The sequence below is a fragment of the Gobius niger genome (assembly GCF_951799975.1).
Source record: "Gobius niger genome assembly, chromosome: 14".
Lineage (NCBI taxonomy): Eukaryota > Metazoa > Chordata > Actinopteri > Gobiiformes > Gobiidae > Gobius > Gobius niger.
In genome coordinates this window covers 18,087,271-18,112,139 of record NC_136865.1, presented here as the reverse complement: position 1 = coordinate 18,112,139, position 24,869 = coordinate 18,087,271, and the positions used below count along the sequence as shown (strand labels likewise).

The window sequence follows — 24,869 nt, the reverse complement described above, 5'->3', positions numbered from 1 at the left end:
AAAGACCAGACAGGTACGCATCAACTCGTCTAATCTCAGGTAAGAACATATCTCAGTATGGAAAACCGGTGGCAAATCCAATCCAATCCAATCCACCATCCAAACCTAAAAGCTTCTTGACCAGAGAGCAACAGTGTAGTGCCTCATTTGAAAGCTAAGACCTCCAAAAGGGATTTGAACTTCATTGTAATGTTCTCGCCGTGTTTTTGTCACATTTTTGAAACGTTTTTATCATGTTCTCATCTCTTTTTGCGTCACTTTTTGTGGTTTTTTGTTGCCTTTTCATCAATGTTTTTCCTTGATTTTTTGCCACGTTTTTGTCACATTTTTGTTGCTTTTCCGGCACATTTTTTGTCACTCTTTTGTCACTTTTTGCTGCGTTTTCTGCCATGTTTTCTGTTGCTTTCTCATCCTCGTTTTCGTCCGTAATTTGATGCTCTTTTTACTTTATTTTTTCCAAGCTTTTATATTTGGGTAATGCCAAACGGGAGAGAATGTGCGCAGTTCAGGTGGGGGTTAAGAGGTTTACTAAGACATGCATAGTATCTACTACATATACATACATACATACATTATTCACCCACACATAATTCTGACTCTCACTCTTCGGGTCGGTCCCACCCACATCAGGGGGAGGGCATCAGGCACAAAGTCTCAAACCAAAGCATTTCATCACTGCCCAGTAGATATAACAATAAGATAAGTTGTAGTGGTGATCATGGGAGAGCAAACTAACAGACCTTGGCTGTGAGTGAATCTCCAAAAAATATTTCAATATCAAAATGCATATAAATAATTTCTTGTTGCTGTGTTGCGTTATGTTTCCTGCGCACAACAGCTGTCAAACAGTCCCAGCGATGACTATTAATCCTGTTGGTTTTATCAGACGCTTGTGATCAAGTATTTAACGACATTTGTCAGGCAGTGGCTTGGTCGCATTTGTGTTATTAGTGTGCAATATATGAGCGGTGCACCGGTGTGCATCAGCGACCCTGCGTTTGCAAAGATGCTGAATATTACGGGATGGCGCGATAAGGCAAGCCCGTGTAAAGTGTCATTAACAGGTGACATTGACTGAAGGAGTCGCTGGATGTATTTGCTATATCCCACACTCGGCTAATCCCGCTCTTTCATTTGCATGTGGTGGTGGTGGGTGTGTAGGGGGGGATCAAAAAAAAAAAAAAAGACGCCGAACCACACAACTGCGCGCTATGTCCTCATCTTCATGGAGGTTAAGTGACAAATGAAGATCGATGACTGCTCTTATGGAAAAGAGAGGGACCAATTGAAAATATGCGGTGAATTAGGTTTGGGGCAGTGCGTAAAAGGCGGGTGGTAAGTGGTAAAACTATCCCATGGCCTAATGAGGTTCAGACGAAAGCCGGAAAACCTGGATTTTCACTCAAGCAAAACACAAGGCGCTTTGATAGAGAAATAAAGAAAACAAGGTCATTCAGACACCAGCGTCCTGCAGGATAGAGGGCTATGTTTTTCCACGGACAAAGATCTCCTCGTTGGCCCGTGATTCTAAACAGCTGCACAACAAAAAGCACAATGCAGAAAAGCGGGGATGTAAAATAATACGAGGATTACGGCTATGAATGAAAGATCGCTCTGATTGCTAATTATTCTGAAGCATTAGAGGGTTTCAAATCCGCCCCGGTGATTGAGCGAAACAGGCTGCGGGGCAAAAGGACAAAAGCAAGCCGTTTTTTTTTTTACCCATGTTTACACAATTGGAAACATGCTTCAGTTTGATGGTTACAAAGCATTGTGGGATAATCTGTGAGGTATTTTGTGGCAAAAGCTATAAATATATCTCTCAAAAAAAGGATAGAGTGAGGTTGTGTTTACGGGATTTGATGGGCTTGACTTACAGATTGAGTTATAAAATTCTACTGTGTAATAGTTTGTAAAGTATTGCAAGAGCCCAGTTCCAGTGTTTTCTCGTAGCATCCGGCCAGTGCAGGACTTGATGAGGTCGTTGTGTATGTAAAGCGGTGCTGGAGACAACAGTGGATGAGATGAGTGTGTGTGTGTGAGAAAACCATATGAAAAGTGACTGATGAACAGGACTCCCCTGCAGCTGCTGTGAGCGCTGCCACTGCCCTGACAGGTGTCAATTAAGAATTACAGCCGCAGCCCTCCAGTCATCTGCCAGCGCCCAGCTGTCTGTCTCTGGGCCTTTTGGAGAAATAACACTTTACCCTTGTCACTGCACTAGTGCTTAGCCACCGTCGCCCCGCGAAATGAGTGCACGGTCGCCATGCTAATCGATAACCAGTGTATTAGCAATTATTTTGAGCATTGATTTATGGTGGGGTAGCGACTCTGACCGTGGTGCTATTAGTCTCTGATTATATGGGCTTGTGCCGCACATGTTCACTGGGCTGTAGCCAGGTAGATAAAATTACATTATTTCTTGTACATAAATACTATAATGGCATTGAAACCCTCAGTCTTTCCACCTCTTTGTTTGTTGCTCAGTTAAGCTGCCCATTTGTTCATTGAAGTTCATTTGAGTTTCATTTCTATGTATAATCCAGCAGTGTAAGTTAAAAGAGCTTCAGATCTGTTGTAAATGCAACAGGGCTCTGTAATGGGCAGAAGAGGAGAGATAATGAGCGGAGGTGAGAGTGCGGTTCAGTGCACAGCTGGGACAGCAAACAGACATCTGTCAATCAAAGTAATCACATGCAAAATGTTAGTGCTTAATAGAGCGCAATGATGGATGAGTTCATTTACTGTGCTCGCTTTTTGTGAACAGAGAATCTGTGTGGGGTTTTTTGTCAGCATTTCTCTGCTCTCATGTAATGTATTTATATACAACAAATTACTTTATAATGGAGCAAGAAAAAGGAATGGAGATTTGCAGCTACTGTCACGATAACAAATTTGAAGTTCGATATATTGAGGCAGGAAAGTATCGCGATATTATTGACTCTAATGATACGAGATACTGTCGACTTTCAAGCATAAAAATGACAGTAAACCTTTGTTCTAAAAGTGCATCATCACAAGCTCTCAAGCTGAATTAAACATGAAATATAATGTAACTCAATTTGCCTCTGTTAGAAATCAAAGTTTTACAAGAAAAAATAAGAGGAAATGCTGATAAATGTACAGACGATAAATATCGAGCCAAAAATGTATCGTTTAACTGTTATTTATTGAACGATAAGTCGATATAGTTATTATCATGACAGGCCTAACTGTACATAAAAGTGAGCAGTGTAATGGATACCTTATTTAACTCTTTTGTTAAGTTCTTTTCAACGAGGAAGCAAAGAATCTGAAGAAATTACATTTTGTGTTTTATTGTTTATGTGTTTGTTTCATACATTTCTGAGAGAATTATTAAATCTATTTTGTCATTTGTTATGCAGCGGTCGACTCGCCGGTCATCATCAGTCAGTGTAAGTCTCTGAAATGCCTAGCCCTGATTTGATAAGCAGTACGTATAATGGTGGACAGTGTAGTTTACTGAGATAAATCATATGTGAATAGGTACAGTTAACAGATGACATTTTGTCCTTGAGATCATACGCTGAGGATAGTGACTACACACACTATCCAGTCTCTCTCCTCTGCCCGTTTTTTTTTGGGGGGGGGATTACTGGCCTCCCGCCTGCTCCCTGTAAGCCTTTTCTCATCTTCCTATCTGTCATCAATCTGGATCTTACCGACTCAATTCTCCCGCAGCCCGCTCATATTTTCTTTCATCTCCGAGGCTGTCTCTAGGCCTCATCTATCGCTCTCTCACCGGATGCTCAGGAGTCAGTGAACTGGTTACAAGAACATGAAGTCTGAACATCTGAGAGGGGCAGGGCCGTAACACTGCCAACTCTTTCTGGCCCACTGGCTGACTGTGTTAACATATTTCCAGAAACCATTGTTACTACAGTCTCATTTTGTAGTCACAATGTTGTCTGGTGGTGAAAGACCCGGAGTTCACGGGGCAGAGCAGCAGGCTGTTGTCGTCTTTTAAGTCCTAACTCATCTGTCACATCATTTCTGGGGGCTGTTTCCACTTCCAACAAGATGGGTTATCCATAAAGCTCCCACTCTTGACTATAACACGTTCTGTTTTGCTTTTTAAGAGTTAGGGAGTGTATCTGAGTTACAGAAAGCCTCATGAAGCTATAGGCTGAACAAACTCTGACAGACAATCCTCCACTCACGTTTACTCGGCTCAACAGTGCCAGCCATCCACCCGGAAACTTTTACCATACCAGAATCTTCAGCTGCATGGTAACTATAGACCAGCTATTATTGTTATTGAAGAAAATACCAAATGCTTGAAACATGGCATAAGGTCTAAGGGAAACACGAAAAGGGGAGATTTTGAGGCGGGAGAGACTTTTGTGCTCCATTGGCTAAAAAAAATCATTTACGGTTATGGGTTATTTTACTTTGAGATGCACCGATCCAGCTTTTTTGCTACCGATACCAACACTGGGATTTGAGTGTCTGCCGATATTAACCGATACCAAGAGACTTTCTTAAAAGTGTGGACTTTTCTACTCTAAATATCCTTTGGTATATGACAGGCTTTAGGTTACATAAATATAAACATCTCACATGAAGTGATCAGTTATTTCTTAAACTAAAACACTTGGCTCAGTGGTGGGTTTTATTTTATTTGGCTACTACTAGGTATTTCTATCATAGTTTTTGACCCAGCCTTGATTAGTTTTCGTTAGCATTAGCATGCTCCCGCTAGTTTTAGCCGCGGCATTTTGTGCGGCGATCAAAAATACATGTGCGGAGGTGGAAACTAACTAAATTCTCCAGGATCTTAGCTTTAAAATGTTAATATATCCCATATTATCTTAGATTTAGGTGGTAAAAGTTGCGTTTTTAAGGTGTTAAGAGCCAAAACTGGTATCGGTTCAGTATCGGAAAATTGTAGCCGATACCCGATATCTTTTTTTTCCCAGTATCAGCTCCGATATCCGATACCCGGATCGGATCAGTGCATCCCTAATTTTGCTACAGTAGTGTCACATTCTGTAGCATTTTAATGGCTGTGCTTTAAAGACTACAATTGCAAGGGGTAACGTGTCCATCTTGCGTGACCGGCAGTAGAAAGACGATAAAACATCTAGGTATGAACATTCCCCCAGATCCACGACATAAAACGACAAATCCCTCCTGATCCAGTGTCCGCTCTTCAGACGGCGGCGCTCACGGGGGGTATGAGCTCAGCCCGGTCCCATAAGTCGACTGTCTCAGTGGGACAGCGGGAGGCCATGTACCCCCACAAATGTCCTGTCTGTCTGCGGCATCACTCTGTCCCACACTGAGAGACCCACCTGTTTGCCTGCGTCTTATCCGTCTCCTCGGCAGCTTGTGTTGTGAAGGCTGTCTGCGGCTGGACTTTACCTGTCCATCACCGTCTTTCTCCAGGTTCTGTCAGTGCTCTGTTGTAATGCATCCATGACACACTTTAAAAATGACAAGTCCACCCAGACTTAGTTGACAGCTTTAGTTGCATGTTACATTTACTGTCTTGGGATAGTTTTTTTTCTTTATGAAGTGCAGGAAAAAATGCATAAGCCGCCAATATTTTTCATACAGTTTTCATTATTATTTACATTTTTATGCAGTTTTTTTTCTTGTTAGCAGCAGGTAACGTAAGTAATTTTAACCATTTATAAGCTTATATAGTCTAAAAAAGTGGTTTCTTAAGTGGTGTGGCTTCAGGACCCACTATTACCCTTGGATGATGAGCTATATAAATATTGCATGTGCTTCGTAACATTCATTGTGTCTACTTGTGTTTCTAGTATAGCTTCCAGAGTTCATTTGGTCAGACACTAGAACACAAGGACACTAGGGCTGGCCTGCAGTTGGCAGCTGAAACATGTAAAGGTAAAGATTTCAACTCTCTAATCCTAGTGTCGGACCAATTGAACTCTGAAAGTTATACTAAATATTGTATGTATTTTTATTGAACAAGCAGTAGAGCCTTTAACTGCTTAACCCCCAGCTGAACCGAGCACATTTTCTCCAGTTTGGCTTTTTAATAAAGCGTCTGGAACAAAGAGTCAAAAGAGCGACAAAAACAAGGATGAAAATATAACAAAAAACATGATTAAAACGTGCCCAAAAAGCAAAGACAGAGCGTCAAAAAAAGCGACAAAGAACCAACCAAAGAGCAACAAAAACGAGCTGGAAAAGCAACAATAACACAATAAAAAAGTGACGAGAACGTGACAAAAAAGCGACGAAGAAAGCAACAAAAAATTGCAAAAACGAGAACAAAAAAATCGACAAAAATAGAGACGAAAACCAGATAAAAATGTGCCAAACGGCGACAACGGAAAAAACAAAAAAGCTCCAGTTGAGAAGGTTTTAGATTTGGGAATTGCTGAACTGGAGAAAAAGATATAAAGATAAAATATAGAAAATTCCCTGGAATAGACTTGCGACTCGCTGAAAATGGTTCCCAAATCTGGTGTAGAAACCTATCCAAACTTGTTGTATAGTTGTCCGAAAAATCTTCAACCGACTTTAGGGTCTCCAATCACCACTGTAATCGAAGGGCTGTGAGTCAGAATGGGCTGTCGGACAGTTTTTTTAATTGTACTGTTTATTAACATTGTGAAACATCTTTATGGATTTTTGTGGCTTGATAGACATAGACCTTTCTCAACAAGGGTTCAATCTTAAAATTTGCCCTAAGTTTTAGCCAACAACAACAGCAGTCCTGACGGCGAGTTTCGCAGGTCAGCCGGAGGATTTGATTTCTCTTGAATGGTTAAATATTTCCCTCTGGCTGTGTGGATGTTGTTTAGATTGGTGGAGCTCTCCTCTGCACATCACTGTCCTCTCCAGTTCCTGCTTACTGTCTCTTTGCTTGATTGTGGCTGGTTTACTGTTCCAGGGGCACGGTACCTGCTCAACGTATCTGTCACGTCACTGGATACTCGCGCCAGCTACGAAATGGAAGAGTTTCGTCGTAGCTGGAGAATGGCTGTTGTTTGGTGAATAATAGTTGTAGCTGTAGTTATGGTGTCAAGTTGATAGAAAATCTGCCTTTGTGCATTTTTGATTTCGGAGGTTATGTGATTTTCTGTTGTCATTAGATGCAACTTTTGTTTTTGTATTGTTTCGTTTCTAATGGACAATTTTTAGCGACGCCACGCCAAGAAGAAAGAGAGACAAGAGATGACACAAGTGGAAGAAATATGTGAAAAAACTCCTCCTCCTTTTGGGATGTTTGACATGTATTATGTATAGCGAAGCTGAGTGTCTACATGACCGGGGCCAAGAGAGCTATAGAGTGAGACGCTATTGTGTGTTTGAGGCAGTAAAAAAAATGTGAAGGGAAGGGGGGAAAGAGAGTGACAGCAGACAAAAAGAAGTGAAGGGGGAGTGGAAAAATGGCTGGAGGGGTTGGAGCGATGGAGAGAGGTGAATAAAGTATCAAGAGAGGGGAAAAAAAGGAAAGAGAGAAAAGGGGGAAGATGTCACCCATGGCTGCCACTCATCACTCACAGCTTAATGATCTCCGCTCTCTCGCGCAAGAAGAAGAAGGAGGAGGAGGAGGGGCCAGGAAGCTCGGCCAATCAAACGGGGTCACGCAGAGTTCACAACCTTCCAGGTGGGACTGTCCTCCGCGGGGGACGCTCAATGGTAGGGAAAGTCGGGAGCAGTTTAATAATGCAAAGGAAATATGGAGAAAAGGCGTCTTCGTTCGCAGCCCTGACAGTTTCATAAACATCGCTATGGTTTTGTTTGGATCACATGTCAGTTTTGTTTTCCAAGGTGCAAATACCTCGTCCGGAGATTTATGTTTACACGTCGGGAAGTTAATTTCAAGCAGGATTCTCGTCGCTGGACTCGTTCCTGTTGTAGCGTCATCGTGATCCGTCAGTTTGCGTGTTTGTGATAGCTCGGCAGCACCACTTGTCCTTTCAAACTTTGGGCCGTTTCTGGGAAGCATCAGCCATTAAAACTCAAACGGCAACTTTTTTTTCTTTTTCTTTCTGGGCCTACCCCCTTCGCTGGACTCCTCGCACCAAATTTGGAGAACAGCTGGGGCGGCCATGACGATGATTTGTCTCTTTCAGCCCGTACGCCTGACAGGTTGAGAGCAGCTACACACAGTGACACACAAACTCTTACTAATAGGTTGCATTCACATCCAGATTTAGATCCAACACAGGGAGTAAATGGTGTGTGGTTTAGATACTAGAAGAACTGTATTTGTATAGTGCCTTTCACAGACATAGTCACAAAGCGTACACAATTTCCAAAGACAATCCACTGTTCAACATGAAAAAGTCCACAAATGTTTATCTTGATACTGTTTTTAATGTCATGACCTTTTGATTCCACAGTTCAAAAGGAAATCTCTTTATCGAAGACAATGAGCTTTGTGACTATTTTTATTTGATGCATAAATCATCTCAAAACTCTTTTGAGTCTTGGTTAAAAAAACAGAATTCTACTTATTGTCAGTCTCAGCCCCTTCTGAACGTTGTGACATCTCACAAACACAACTTAAAGGGTTTACATGCACAATTACACACACAGACATAAACCGACACAACCGTGGACACCCGGAGAGGAGGCCATGTTCTCTGGGCGCTGCTAAAACACTCTGATTTCCCTTTGCCTCAGAGGCCATACATCAGCGTGGGGCCTCCCAGTCCGGATGGCAGGGGCTGACAGAATGACATGTGTCATTTATCAAACATGGGGCGCCAGGCCTGAGGAAAAGAACAGAGCTCCGTGTGACAAAGCCCCCTGAGAGCTCTCCTCCTCTGGCTACGAGGAAGTGTCCCGGGACAGACACTGACAAATCTGCACGCACTGAGGAAACACACTTGGAGAGATACTTCCACAGTCAACCCATGACCACTTTTGCCTTGTGAGAGCTTGTAAAACTGCCCAGGCAAAAATAAATATAGTTTATGAATTTGAATGTTCTGGCAGTGATTCCACACCCACACATATGATTCCCCTGCAGCCAGAGAGAGCTGGAGCCAAAGCCGACGCGGTTGCCAGCTCAGAGACTACTTAATGAATGGTCACTGGCGACAAAACACAAGTCCCTTAGTAACTGGCAACGTCGCTCCATCCACGCCACAGCAATAACATCCTCATGCCGTTCATGAGCTTCAGCCTCTGACGTTGAATTTATTCGCCGAAAGTTTGATCGAGGAGAACTTATTAATCTGCCATTAAATTAACGCGAAATATCAACATCATCATGTTTCTTTTAAGGCGCATCATTTTTGGCGCACTGACAAAAGGATAGTTCAAAACAAGTCAATCATTTTTACTGGCTCTCTGTACTAAACATAGACTTTTATGGACAACAACAATTTATCTGTCTGTGTCTGAAAAAGGCAACAATGTTTTTTTTTCTTTTTCATATTTCTGACTCCGAGATCACGTGGTTCATCTTAGCACCTTTATTATCCAAATTGTCCCAGGAGATGCACAAAGCCATTTTTTCCCACATACCTCCTTGCTTTTTTGTTTTCTTATTTTAAACATAAATAAAAAATCGTGTGAACCCGCCTCCGTTGCGTCTCCCTAATCCCCCGCTCTGTCCTGATCCCCTCCGCCCCCGTGTACTCTCTCCACGACCGTTCATTTGTCTTCATAAGCCTAATTTATTTTCACTGCCAGATGCGAGCTGACAGCCATCACTCTCCCCTGTTCACTCCCACGTTCAAAAACAGGCACACACCCCCCCCTTTCCAACGCCAGGATGCAAATCCAGCTCAAACATGTTGGGACACTATGTTACCTGTAAAGAAAACAAAATGAAAGTCTGTCAAGATGAATTACAGTAGAGTATAAACAAGTATGTAACACCTGTGTTACCATTTCACAAATGATTGAGCAACTAAAGGGGACGATGAAAGCAGAAACGCACAGGCTTCCCTCTCCCCAGACACTTTGCCTAGTTCCATCGGGAGTTCTGACATGTTACCAGGGCAGACACAGGACTCCATTTGCCAACCACAAATTATGGCATTGGATAGGGCTGCACAATATGAGAAAAAGTCATGTTCAATAACAGTCTTGAGTTACGATAACAATATCATTGCCATTTTTGGTTATTATATATTTGTCATTGTTTTGGATGTGTTGACAGATGGAAGACACCAGTAATTTTGCGATACATTGTGACTACTTTTAATATAAACATTGTGATATCTGATATTGCCATAACAATAATCTATATAAGTCTCTCTAAGTATTTAACTTTCATTTTTGAGTTTATAAGTCATAAGTAACAGGTAAGTGGAAATCCATTAATAATCCATAATCTATCAAAACATACACTTAAGTCAATTTTGTCTTGTCACTTTTAACCCCAAAGAAATGTACATATCAAGGAGTGAAGCTGTTTTTGTGAGATTTGCAATAACTCCGCACGCTCAAGTCCCACTCTCCCCTTTATTCATACTGTGTGAATCTACATTACCTCATACTGATCTGGGGTCAGCTCTGTCACCACGTAGCCTCTGCTTCACCCCTGTCCCCCCACCGGTCCCTCCCATTAACATGACCGAAGATGGACACGTCTCCTCAGATTGATTGCGGACGCAGAGTTATGGCGGCGGCGCCCGGTGTGTGTGTGTACGCGGGTGTTTGGAGGATGGAGGCACTTTGGGAGGGCAGGCCGTTCTCTCCCATTTCCAGAACCTTCCCAGCCGCTCATTGTCTGTCCGCGGCCCGATATTGTGCTCTGTTGACGGATGGCTTCCTTTCGGACTCCGTAGCTTCGCGCGCACTCCTCTTTCTCTCTCGCTCGCTCGCTCGCTCACACAAGCATGCATAGTCTTACACACAAGCACAATTAGGCCTGAGATGGCTACTGATACAAGCCCACTTTAAGAGAGCAGGACATAATTTACTGACTTTCTCCAGGGAGCTTTTTCAGCCCCTAATCCCTTCTCTCTTCGATCATTTCTTTCCATCCGTGGCTACAAACTGGTGAGGGAAATGTGTTGTTTTTAAGCACGATGGCGGTATCTAAGACGACCTAAACTTCCAGATGAAACAGTAGAAGGACTAAACCTAGACTTAACTAAAGTTCTTTACTCATTTTAGATCTTCCACAGAATAGAAACTGTCTTCACAAGCTAAACTACAAGGTCTCGAACTGCCAAAGACTCCACATGAAAAGAAGCTGTGCCCACCGCCAACACCGCCAGTACTCTCACCACAGTTTGAGAACCACCGCAGTAGAGTAGAGCGCTGTTTAATGGACTTGAGCCATAACTCCTCGTGTCATTGGGCAGAGAGAAAATGTGGCGATGCATAAAGGATAAGCGTATTGCACAATGACTGGAATTTCCCCCGTGACACGTGCAGTTAAAAGCAGTAAAATGTTTGGGGACATTTGGTCGTCAGTGCGAGCGCTCTTCTGCCCTGAGGGTTTGCGGATGGGAGGCTTGTTAATTATTTTCTTTATTGACTTTGGGAAGTTATGATTCCGGGTTGAGTCTCGGAGGTCCCGTTCTCACAAAATGGTCTTGTTTATCTGCTTTGAAACCTCTGTAAGCAGTTATATATATGTATGTGGAGCGGGGCAAAGTGACTGTACATTTATATCAGTCTTTTTTTGTTATAAGCTGTAGGGTGTTACAATATAATAAAAATACTGCGATATCTTGAATGTTGCCATAACAACATTGGGATATTTTGCTATCCAACACATTATGTTGCTTTTGTTAGGAATAAAAATCATTAGCATTTTATTTTGTATTGAATTATGTCTACATCAAGACAAAAAATACTAAATCAGGACCAAAACAAAGCTAACGTGGAACTAAATTTGGAGAATCATGACAAAGACTAAGTTAAAGATGTGCTGATCTCAGTCAGACCTCAGTGACCCAACGTTATTGATTTTGCATCACCTTAAATTGCAATAATGATAATTTGGCGATATGCGAAGATATTAAACATTCAATTTAAACATTATGTGGGAAGCATATTCTTAAATATTCTAAACAAAGCAAGTGTGGATACATTCATGTGGTGAGAATCTATGAAACACCCACTCAGCTCTGTAAGTACACGTTTTATTATTTTGATTTAAACACAACACGGCAGGAAATTCCCCGCAGCGAAGATCACATTAGTTAAAGTGTGTGTGTGTGTGCCTTTTTTTTTTCTTCCTCAGTGTCTGTTTTGTTCCCGTGTCGTACAAAGTGGATGGCCTCTGTGAATTGGGGAGGGCTGACAGTGCAGAGAAGCTTGATTGATGGCTTATTGTCCAACCGGACTGGGCTAGACTGAACTGGTTGGGTTGTGACCCTGTTCTGGCCCCGTGCCCTCTCATTTTCTCAGCTTTTCCTCTCTTGACTTCAACTTTTTTTTTCTCTTTCTTTCTCTCTCTCTCATCCCCCCATGTCGCTATGTCTGTCTTTACTGTAAATTTTAAATGCACATAGGGACTTCTCGCACACTTCCTGTTCATGCTTTTTGCCCTTTCGCCGCCTCCCCTCCGTCATAGCCTCATCACTCTTGCCATCCGTCAGTCTTGGTTGTTTCCTTTCTTCCTTCCTCGCACCAATTTGTTTTCTTTGTTTGCAGCTCCGTGAGGACAGGATTTTGTCCCGTGAGGCATCTTTTCTCAGTCAAGAATCTTAAAATAGTAGGTTAACAAGTACGTAGTATTTTGTGTGTTTTGACCGCATCATTTTGTCGAAATTCCGTCAAAAGTTTCAGGAAAGGGAACATTTGGTGGCCCTCAGTCGTCCAGGAAAGTTGCATCACAGTAGAGATTTTTAAATATTGTCAACTCGGCTGGGTTGCCTGTGCAGAGGATGTGTCATCTCTATATTCAGGCTTCTTTTTGCTCTTCAAGTCAGCGAGACTGGTCACCACAACCTAGGCCTATAATCAAGCTTGTGTGTTAACTAGTCTTACATTTGACCTGCAGGAGCGAGAACAAGCCTCTGAAGATAGAGGTGAAACGTCTTAAACTCAATCCATCCAGTCCACTTGACAATACTGGAAAATCTTTACTACAATTATTTACAGTTACAGCTTTAGCACTATATCATTGGATGAAAGGAACTCTTTCATCTTCTTGTTTGCAATATATCCTCTCTATATAAGTCCGATCCAAGTCGGTCTAAACATTAGGCGTGCTGGTTTTAAACTGCGGTTCAGCCTGCTTTTCTTCCCTACAATTATTTTCTGCTCCTATTCTCCACACAACCATAGTGATTTATGGTAATTATCCATCTTTGGGGTCATCCATCAACTGGTTGTTGCTAGGCGATGGGAGCAGCTGTTGTTTCAGGGGAGGCTTCACTGTCAGGGGCAGCGCAGGTGAACTCAAAATGATGGCATCCATGAAGAAAAGGAGGATGAAATTATAACATTTATTTAAGCATGACTCGGTGTTTGGGCTAGGGTACTATTTTTCTTTGGTACTGGTACTTTAATGGTACTTTATTTACTGTTATGGTGCCTGAACGCTTGCTTTTGGTACCTATACTCTACTCACTCTCAAGAATAAAATACAATGATAATGGTTTGTTTTGTTTCTTAAACTTCTCTTGTAAAAATAGTATTTTTATATATATATTTTTTAAGCTGGGCCACCCAAGTAACTCTGATGTCTCAAGACAACAGTGTACTTTGAGAAACTTATACAAGCACAATACAAGTGTAAGCAGTTATTACATTGGTCACATTACTCAATGATGTTTTATTTGAAAATAAAAAGTAAATTGAATACCTGTGGTATTTCAAATTATTTATCCGACCCGGCCCCGGATAAAGCGGAAGATAATGGATGGATGGATTTCAAATTAAAACAAAGTGTGATGACTTGATTACTATTTTTGGAAACCACTACAGTGAAACAAATGTGTGCCTGGAATCAAGTGTTGATCTTGTGGATATAGTCGTGGGGATGACTGCCAGGCTAGTAATCTCTACTTCATAATGAGGCCTGCAACATTTTGGTCTGGGTCATACACTTCTATGTCATAGCCAACCCGGCCCGGCCCGACAGTCAGGAACAATAATGTGGCCCCTAGAGAAAAAAGCTTAAGGACCCCTGTGCTAGATGATAAACAAATGCTGATATGTTTGTTTATTTTTTTTATGTCATGAATCAGCATATTCTAAATGAAAGCTATGAACTAATCAAATATTAGTTTCATTCTTGTTGTTCATTCTTGTTTTACCATATTTCTTATAGATATTAATTTTAGATATGTTTGCGTCACCGCTGCCACTTCTGTGTATCAGCTTAAAATTTAGGCTACGCAGCTGTTAGGAATATCTCTATATCAAAGGCCTGACAATGTTTCCTCTTCATCTGTTTGACGTGGCTTTCATCAAACTAGACCCCGGCATGTCTTGAGTAACTCTTAGCAACATCAACTCGAATTAGCGTTACTCTGGTTTGCTCAGAAAATAAAACAGATGGCCTCGAAATATCTTTGCTGCAGTCTTCTTCCATTGTTGGGTGTAGGGTTTTGGCAGAGGCGGTTAGAAAGCACTGGAGTCTGTCGCATTGATGATCTAATAGCAGTTGTTTTGGTCGTACAGGCATCCTGCGCTGACAGTCCAGGAAAAGGTGATTTATAGACCGCATTCACTGTCATGGCGTGTCAAAACTAGCTCTTGGGGGACAGATAACGCTTTGGCTGAGAGGGAGGAGAAAGGACAGGGCAAACAAAATATGTGAAACTTAAGGAGGGAGAATGTGCAGTACTTGTCGTGATTGATTCCCCATTTGATCATAACATTTTGCACTTCTCTTAGTGCGGTAATAAGCTTGGCCATGGGTAAAATGTCTATATGCCCCAGATAAAAGCCTATTAACATAATGTCTCACCAAGTAATTGCAAATTGCCTATGTGAAACCCCGCTAGACTCTAAATTTTAGCTATTTGCTCCAACTGTAAAGGGGACATTTCGCTCATCATTCACACTGTTTTGAGTAATCCTGGTTACTTAGGAAGTTTCTTGTTCCGAATCGAGTGTAGCATAATGGATTCTGATGTCCTATGAGCTGTTCTGCTCTCAAATTGAGTTTATCACTCTGCCATTGGTTTGTTAGCATGCCGATGGCAGAAAATAGTTGCTTGTATTTTGTTTTTATGATGTTTAGTTCCCCCTACTGCCTGCGGTTCCATGCAAGAGACGACTCTCCTAAGAAAGCAATGCTGATGTGCCGCAATTATGCCTGATAAAGAAAATATTTCTTTTCATTGAATGGGCAGTGATTGACTTCGCTATTTTAGCACAGCTTTAGCCACATCAGAGGAGCGGTGGAAGCTGGAGCTGGTGGGACTTGTATAACACATGTTATTAGAAACCCCGGAGCTGTTGTGCCATATGGCGGATTGTTCCATGTGGATATGGGTGGTTGGTGGGTTATACGGGGCCTATTAGGTTTTGGCTTTTATACAACAAACCAAGCGAGCTGCGAGTTAAAATATGGCTTCCAGTTTAGGTCTCTGGGGCAGCGTTAACCGCTTGCTGCTTCTCAAAAACATCATCAACAACCACAGCCTAACAAATAATAGTACACAAATTTGGCCGGCATTGTCTTTAAATAGAGATAGATTTTGCTCTTTTATAAAATCCTCAGCTCTTAATTGCATTGCCATTGTACATTGCACCAGCTCCCAGCGCAAGAACAGAGCGGGTTAGTGGGAAGAGCATCTGACATAAAAATCCATACCAGAGCGTGTATGAATGCTTGATGCAGTGTCCTCAGAAAGGCGTTTTGCTTTCCATTAAACTGAATGAAAAGCTCCATATGTCCGTAGTTGTTCGGGTTTATAACGGGCATCTTGTCTCTGCCAGCGCGACACAATGTATGTCTTCCAAAGAGCAGTCCATAAAGGGTGTCAGATCGGATGAAACCACAGCCACAGCTGAGGGAGCCGAGAAAAAGAAGGGTCAAAATAAAGAGGACGGGGCGAGCAGCGAGAGACAGAGATTGCCTGACATACTAAGCATTACCATAATTGGCTTTTCTACATGATAGGACAGGGGAAATAATGTCATTTTATTTACAGCCCCCACCTATTGGACGCTCACATACACACACTTGTGCACAGCGAACAGGTCAATGACACAGACTGATCAGGCCTGTCCAAAGCCATCAGAGGTGAGTGGCAGCAAATGGAGCGGCCGGTGACAAAGCGAAACGCGGCGAGAAATAAGACTGCCAGGCCCAAGCTCCTGTTTTGAAGGGCCACTAAACGGTGCGAGGAAGACCCCGTCCTGCAAACAGCGCGGGGCCACGAAGGCTAAATCAGCAGGTGAAGGCTGGAGGAATTGGACATTAGCACTGCAAATGAGAGCCGGGATTGCCCCTCTCTTCGCAGACAACATGAATAAATGAAGAAGCTATAGGAAGTGAAAGTTCCTCTTCTCGTGTGCACAGAGGAGGGGAATGGTCGGCGAAGATTGGCCCATTTGATCTGGTCCGAAATTACAAAATAAGTGCATTTATGTAGCGTTTTTTATCTTTTAATTTCAGCATCTTTAAGTATTGAACTATCAGTTACCAAGTAAGGATGATATTATTTGACCTATACATTTTCATCTTGTTTCACTTCATGTTGCGTGTGCGGCATCCGTTCTTTTACAGACCTCACACAGCTCTGTGCCTTAGGGGACTATTGGGAGTTTTAAGAAGGGGAATAAATGAGTGGGGGGTATGTGTGTGTGCGTGTATGTGCGTGACTGGAGAGATGTCCCACTGAGGTGTCACCTGTCTGCAGCACGAAATCCTGGACTCCGGGCACAACAATAGTGACAGGCCCCTCTCCGACGCAGATGGCTTTGCTTTTCCCCCCACTAGCCACATCGCATCCCCTGCTTGCAACTGACACAATGTGGCACTTGACTCGCAAACATAAAGTGATCATGCTGCACCATACCCTAGCATCCACAAAAATAGCAAGGGGGTGGGGGGGAATCAAGTATCTGATGCAAATTGTTGGCAGAAATGATCACTTTTTTCTTTTTCTTTTTTCATTATCGCCTGAATCAAACTTTTCACTCCAAGTACTACCACACCTAGATCAAGATCAAATCTGGACATAGCCGTGACACAAAGAACCAAAACACCAGAATACACCCTTTTGACCCATGAACCCCGGGCCTAGTATTCCTGTGTGAATTAAATTAATATATTTATAGTCATAATCATTAGTGCATGGTGTCTAGTGCGCTCCTGGTTAGTGCGTTTCTCCTCTTGCCGTTCTATCTTCTGAATCTGCATCTATTCAGAACCACACACTTACTTATTCGCTGGTCTAAACAAATCTCTTTTTCCCACTCTTTTCAAAACTTCCCCGCTCTTCCCCATCCTCTCTGACAGCACAAAGTGGGCTTACATTTTTGACTGACAACCACAACAGACACCTTCCTCCCCTGCACCCCTGTGTTAATCCCCACCCATCCCTAGAACCCCCCCCCCATTCCCCTCTCTCTCTCTCTCTCTCTCCCTGTCTCTCTCTCCTTCTTTTGTTCTGAGTGACGCTTGAAAGCCGCCGTGTCAGCATCTTTTCCATCTCTGATTGCCTTATTAGCCGCCGGTGGCACCCGCAGCTTTTCTGACACAGATGGTGAAGGAGGAGGCTGCAGAAGCTCGGGCTGGGCGAAGTGAGAGAAGGGTAGAGGGGGGGAGGGAGGGGGGGGGAAAAAATGGCTGACTCGTATTTGTTGTTGTTGAGTTCTCCTCCCACCTGCGCTCCGGCTTGTTGTTTGTGTGGACACTGACACCTTGGGGCTGACACGCGGACACACTCCTGACACTGAAGCCTGTCAAGTGAACATATGGAGTATGGCAGGGAGCGCCGCAGTTTAGCGTTGTGTTGTGCGAATGTGTTTGTGCTGCTGTCAGCTCTCCCTCACTCTGGGCATTAAACGGCTTTGTTTTAACCACACTTTGACTTTGAATGGGTCTGATTTAAACATTGTCTCACAAGATTGGACAAGAAAACTGTACAGCTGCACTGGTCAAAGTGTTTGTCACCGACTTTCTTGGGCTTTTTAGTTTGATTGATTGTTGTATAAAGCGTGCTCTTACTGGCAGGTGCTATTTTGTAATTCAGCCTTTTTTTCTTTTCTTTTTTTACTACATTCTCGTCTTGAATTAGTTGATGCAGGCAAGATACAATATTAACTACAGCCTTGTGTATATATTTTTCTTTATCGATTGTAAATTGGACAAATCACGAAGTGTAATCACTTTTAAGTTTCTCACACTGTCCAGTGACTTTGAATAGATTAGGTTTAAACATTGTTTCACAGAATTGGGTGTAGAAAAAAAAAGTAAGTAATTATTTTATTTGTCATTGTACAAGCGTACAACAAAATTGTGTTAAGGTGTTAGTCCTGAGCCGTTGCGACTGAGCCACAGTGGGCCAACCTGACCAGCGCTCAGTGCTCCCCTGATCCTCTGAAACGGGGCAGCGCCTGCTGGGTTTGTCTCTGTTTCAGAGCGTGGTGTTCTGCACAGATCAGCTCCACCTCCTCCTTCCTCTTCCTCCTGCGCAGCTCCCTCCGCTCCACAAAAGTCTTTCATAATCTTCTGGGAGGATCTTAGCATTTAATCTGTTTTATTCTCCAGTGAACGTCCATTAGCCAGAATACCACAGTAGTGGGGATAGAAGTCAGGTGTGGCTTAGCTTTGAGTCTTGCCTGAATACATCCTCCTTTGTCCCTATTATGTGCCTGTGCTGCAGGTTTATCATTTTGTTTTTTGTAATTAATTTGTCATTGCATTATGTCTACGCACATGATTATATTTTGAAACCGGATGAAACTTTAGTGTGACGCAAAAGGGACACTTTCCATCCAAGCATAATTTCAGTGTCTTTTTGTAGAGCTTTGTTCATTTGGCATGTAGTTCTCTTTTTTTTATACCTTACTTCCTAAGGGAGTACAGCCATTTCATATTGTGTCCGTTTGTGCATCATTCATCAAAGCAATTTAATTAACAAGAGCCAGGATGTGTCTCACTATGCTACACACACACACAGTGCAGCCGAGAGTTGCAGCTGTTAGACCTCCAGCTTCTCCCAGGCAGCAGTAACTGGCACCTCACAAACATCAGGTATTATGTCCATTCCGATTATGGGATAGAGAGCTACATGCTGTTTGAAGCTGACAGCACATCTGCCTCCTCGCTGGAGACTGATTCTGGCACCTCAGACAAGCATCTTATGAGCGATGGATTGTGGGAGCTGCCGTAGCATATTTAACCTGTGCTTTTCCATCCCTCTGCCTCACACTTCCTTCTTTATCAGCTTCCACCATCATATTTAAAACTGAAAAGTATGTTAGAAACTGAGTATAAGTTTGACAAGATAGACAGACATTTTTTGGTGGATGCTATAAATGTCTCTGTGTCTCTGTTCTTTCAAAATGGCACACTTGACGCTTTGAGCACTCAGGGAGCACAGGCAGTAACAACATGGCTTGTCATGTCCACTGGCCGCTTCCTCATATCACGCTGCGAGGACTTCCACAGCCAGTGCCAAGTTGACTCCAGCCAACCATAGCTTGGCAAGACTGATGCAGCTGGCATTTCCTCCCCTATCTCATATTTGTACATTCATAGGACTGTATGTGTGGTATGTTGGCAAACCGAATGTGCAATCTGAACCATGGTCCCTCTAATAAGGCGGTAGATAATTGAAAGATAACTAAAAAGATTTGGCTTCGGAAATGCTGGTATTTTAGATTACAGAGAAACAGCTCAGAAATATACTGTGCTTAATCCGAGTCCTGGATCAACCATTTTAGGGGAAGCTAGCAAACTAGACTGTCATCAGCATTTTTATATTTATTTCTATGTAGAACAACTCCGGTAGTTGATGGATCACCACTAGTAAACACATTTAATACACTGTAGTAACCACATGCTTTAATGTGAACAATAACTGCACCAGGAAACCCTGAAATTTCAGCCGTTTTGGCATTACAGTATGCATGCATCATATTATTGTATGTAGTCTATGATTGACCCTGATGTCATTCAGAAATTGCTCTTGATTATTTCTTTCCATTTTATTTTATTCGTAAATATTTCCCTTCTACCAACCGTGCCCTTGTGGGACTGAAGTGTTCGATACCTTCATTAGCCACTGCTGCAGTGTGGAAGACTATCTGTCACTGTCAAGATATGGATGTTGCCATTTTATTACTGCAAACCTGTGCCCTTTATAGGAACTATTGACAATATTCTCCTTCCACATACATTTCAGGGAGTAGGAGTGAAGGGTGAAGTGTGTTGAATGTCAATTAAACATTGTGTCTGTGTACATGTACTAAATGAAATGCCTCAATTGTGTTTTCTCCTCTGTGTTTTTCAGCATATGGATCTGAGGATGAATTAAATCTGGACAAGGCGGATGAAGAGGAGCAGATGCAAGATGACGGCCTCTCTCTGGACGGCCAAGACGCAGACTATCTCTTCAATGATGAGGAGGACCGGGACCATTTCAGCTGTCAGAACTCTCCTCTCAGCAATGGCACCAATCCCGACGCTGGATATGCTTCTCCACTCAGCAGCACCAGTGACCAGATGGGCGACCTCAAGTCCACGCCCTCCTTCAGTGACCAGGAAAAGCCAGAGGAGAAGCTGGTTGAAAAGACCGAGCTTGTCAATGGCATGTCCTTACAAGACAGTCTGGAAAAAATGAAGTCAGTCTATGCAAACCTAATCTCCGATGCCTCCTGGTCGAGCATTGCGTTGGACATGCTCAAAAGTAAACAAGGGACCAATTTAGTAGCCAATAACAACAATGGAGGCCATCACAAAGGAAGCAATGGGTTTATGAATAGTAATACTCCAAGCAGTGTCAATGTGAAAAGCAAGTGTAGCCCAATTAATGCATCAGGCACTTCTAATGTCACCAGCTGCACCACCACCACCAGGACAGTCACAAGCAACAGCAGCAGTGCTACAACCGCTAGCTCTGGTAACCCCAGCGGGCTGGCTTATGACTGGCACCAGGCTGCACTGGCCAAAACCTTACAGCACAACCCATACCACTTACTCCCTGAGCCAAGCCTCTTCAGCACCGTGCAGCTCTACAGGCAGAACAATAAACTCTACGGGCCGGTCTTTACTGGGGCCAGCAAGTTCAGGTGCAAGGACTGTAGTGGCGCGTATGACACTTTGGTGGGCCTGACGGTGCACATGAATGAAACAGGACACTACCGAGATGACAATAAAGACCCAGAGGATGACAGAAGTAAGAAGTGGTCGAAACCACGCAAACGCTCCCTGTTAGAAATGGAGGGGAAAGAAGATGCCCAAAAAGTGCTGAAATGCATGTACTGTGGCCATTCCTTTGAGTCATTGCAAGATCTTAGTGTTCACATGATCAAAACGAAACACTATCAGAAAGTGCCTCTAAAAGAACCAATGCCAGCCCTCACATCAAAGCTGGTACCCCCAACCAAAAAAAGAGCATTTCAAGATCTGATGTCTCCGAGTTCCCCCGAGTCTGTGTCCTCTAGCATCGCAATGGGAGAGTCTCCCAAAGACCAAAAAGTGTCCAACCCCTATGTCACCCCCAACAATCGGTACGGCTACCAAAATGGGGCGAGTTATACCTGGCAATTTGAGGCCCGTAAGGCGCAGATCCTGAAATGCATGGAGTGTGGCAGTTCACACGACACTTTGCAACAGCTGACGGCCCACATGATGGTCACAGGGCACTTTCTCAAAGTTACAAACACAGCTTCTAAGAAAGGAAAGCAGCTTGTTTTTGATCCAGTCGTTGAAGAAAAAATTCAGTCAATCCCTCTTCCACCGACAACAACACGACTACCAGCCCCTAATGGGAAGTCACCACCCGACTCTCCTATGCCGCCGACCAGCCCTGAAGAACAAATGGATGAGCTTAAAGAGGAAGAGGAAAAGATAGAAATGAAGGACACTGAGAGAAAAATTAAAGAAGAGAAAGACGATATGACTGAAAAGGAGGACAAACCAGAAAAGGTCAAACCATATGAGTATTTAACTGAAGAGGATCTGGAGGAGGCACCCAAAGGAGGCTTGGACATCCTTAAGTCTTTGGAGAATACGGTCTCTAGTGCAATCAGCAAGGCCCAGACAGGTGCTCCAACTTGGGGTGGGTATCCCAGCATTCACGCAGCCTACCAACTCCATGGATCCATAAAGTCAACCTTACCCTCATCTGCGCAGGTCCACCCACTGTTCAGCAACAATAGTTTAAAACTTATGTCTACTGATTTGGGGAAATTAATGCAGGCCTCAAACAGCCCCTCACCACCCCCAAGTCAAAAGAGCAATGTACTGGCCATGGAGGAGCTCGTGGAGAAAGTGACAGGTAAAAGCTCAGTGAAAAGTGAAAGAGAAGAAAAGGCAGTGGACAAGCATAGCAGAGCCACAAAGTCACCACTGACCGCCTCCAAAGACACACGGGGTACTCCCAGTCCTGAAAATTTGTCTAGGGCAGTGACAAAGATTGACAACAAGATAAAATGCAAAGAGGAAGCTCACACTGATGCACACATTAAAACTGAAGTTACTTCACCAAAAAAATCACTGAGCAACGGCTGCAGCAACTTAAGCATCATTACTGACCATTCCCCTGAACCGCCTGCCGTGAACCCTCTCAGTGCTCTGCAGTCCGTCATGAATAACCACCTGGGCAAAGCCTCAAAAGTAAACAAACCTTTTGTGGATCCTTTTGCAACTTTATATAAACTCAATAACAGCCCAGCTCAGATTAAGCAGGTGGAGCCGGTTAGTCAGTACCCAGAAGATGATGATCAACCCATAGATTTAACTAAGTCCAAGAGCACCAATGGGTGTTCAACAAAGAGCACTTCTGCCACATTGAACAACAGCAAACCCGTTTTTAAAACTTTCTCTCAGTCGCAATCACCTCTTCGGGAAAATGCACTCATGGATATATCTGACATGGTGAAAAATCTGACAGGCCGCTTGACACCAAAGTCCACCCCCTCCTCCATCTCTGAAAAGTCGGACATTGATGGGTGTACCTTTGAGGAGAGCCTGGAGGAGCTGTCTCCGATCCAAAGACGCAAAGGTCGACAGTCGAACTGGAACCCCCAGCACCTCCTCATCCTTCAGGCCGAATTTGCCTCAAGTCTCAAGGAAACTCCTGAAGGGAAATTTGTAATAAATGACCTAGGACCTCAAGAAAGAGTCCACATCTGTAAATTCACTGGTCTCTCCATGACTACTATCTCACATTGGCTGGCCAATGTAAAATACCAGTTAAAACGGACAGGAGGAACTAAGTTCCTAAAGAATATAGACTCTGGTCAGCCCCTGTTTCTGTGCAGTGACTGTGCATCCCAATACAGGACTCCGTCTTCATACATACATCACCTGGAGTCCCATCTTGGGTTTACTTTGAAGGACCTCTCAAAACTTTCCATTGACTTAATAGAGCAGCAGGTAAACAGGATAGAGGACAAGACCTCTGGACTCACAGAAGATGACACCGGCTCAGTGCATCAGTGCAAGCTGTGCAATCGGACATTTGTGAGCAAACATGCAATCAAACTGCACCTTTGTAAAACTCATGCAAAGTCTCCTGAGGACCACCTTGTCTTTGTGAAAGAGATGGAGAAGTTAAGTTAAACCATATGAAAGTTTATAGCCTGACAGATTACTGTTGCACTATATTTCTAACCTACAATCTGTCAGATAGTATACCAATTGGATCAAGTCTGTTAAACCAGTGGTATAGTAGCTTTAATGCCACTCAATGTAAGTAGTTGTTTATACAGAGGTGAACAGTGGGAATCTGTTGATTTTCATTTGCGGGTGCAAAGTCAGGGCACTACACATTCACTGACTGAGCGTTGCTTTTCTTAATGCACTGCATCTTACCTGAGCCTTTAGGAAATACTCTGATGAACTGGACATGCTCTTATTTTAAAGTTTTGATTTATATGCAACGCAACTTGCATTTTTGTTACGACTGTGCATGTTTTATGTGAACATATGTGACCCAATCAAAATTTCACTTTTCAAAGAAATGACAAAGAAATATGAATATGAGAAGCCAGTGGTAGATAACTTGTTAAATATTTACAATGAAATTAGCACTTTAAGAAAGTGTAAATGAATAAATGTGTGAATTCCAGACTTGACCCCAAACAATTATAATTTTGTATTTACTGAAATTCTCACAAGCTTCATGTTTTTGTTACTTGTACAATAACTTTAATTTCTGCATTGTTTCAACATGTACAGTATTTGTGTTATTAGGATATAATCTTTATTCATGTGACGCTACCATTTGATGAAGTTAAGATTTTACTGTATGAGTACTCGGCAAGTATGTGTACATGTATGTCAGCATATCTTGCTCTTTGCAATTCAATATTATTTGTACCGTGTGCATTTTTATAATGTTGTTTTCTAAACAAATAAGTGAAGGAATGTAAAAAGCTTCAAAATATTGTTGGACAGCTATGTCTTTTTCCTATTAATATATGGTCCCTCACAAGAATGGACTTTGTCTGATGTACATGAAGTGTACATAACATGGAAATTCTCACTCACACTTAGATTTGCAGATTTTATCACCTCAGTTATTCAGAATGGCATTCTTTTATTCTCTGTTGTAAAATAAAGTCCATGTTCTGAAGTAATTTTGACCTGTCATTCTTCAAACTGGAAACGTTTAAAATTATATTACTATAATGAATCCTGCATATTTACTTTCATATTATACAATGCAGCAGTTATACAAAGTCCCACATTCTACCAAAATACTGCACACGCTATTACTAAAGTCATTCAAGAGACCAGCAGTGTGATCTGTTTTTCAAAGGACACAACCGCACTATGAACTTGGGTGGATTCAAAGCACTACCTTCCA

General features: G+C 42.7%; 1 protein-coding gene across 1 annotated transcript in view; it reads left to right on the top strand.

The window, feature by feature from the left end:
- LOC306974387 (teashirt homolog 1-like) overlaps nucleotides 1–24,603 on the top strand; it is a 31,981-nt gene extending 7,378 nt beyond the window's left edge. The window contains exon 3 of the mRNA XM_079571618.1: nucleotides 20,346–24,603. Within this exon, the coding sequence (XP_079427744.1) occupies nucleotides 20,346–23,620 (3,275 nt within the window). The 3' untranslated portion in view covers nucleotides 23,621–24,603. The remainder of the gene's footprint in view (nucleotides 1–20,345) is intronic.
- Nucleotides 24,604–24,869: the final 266 nt, after the last annotated feature.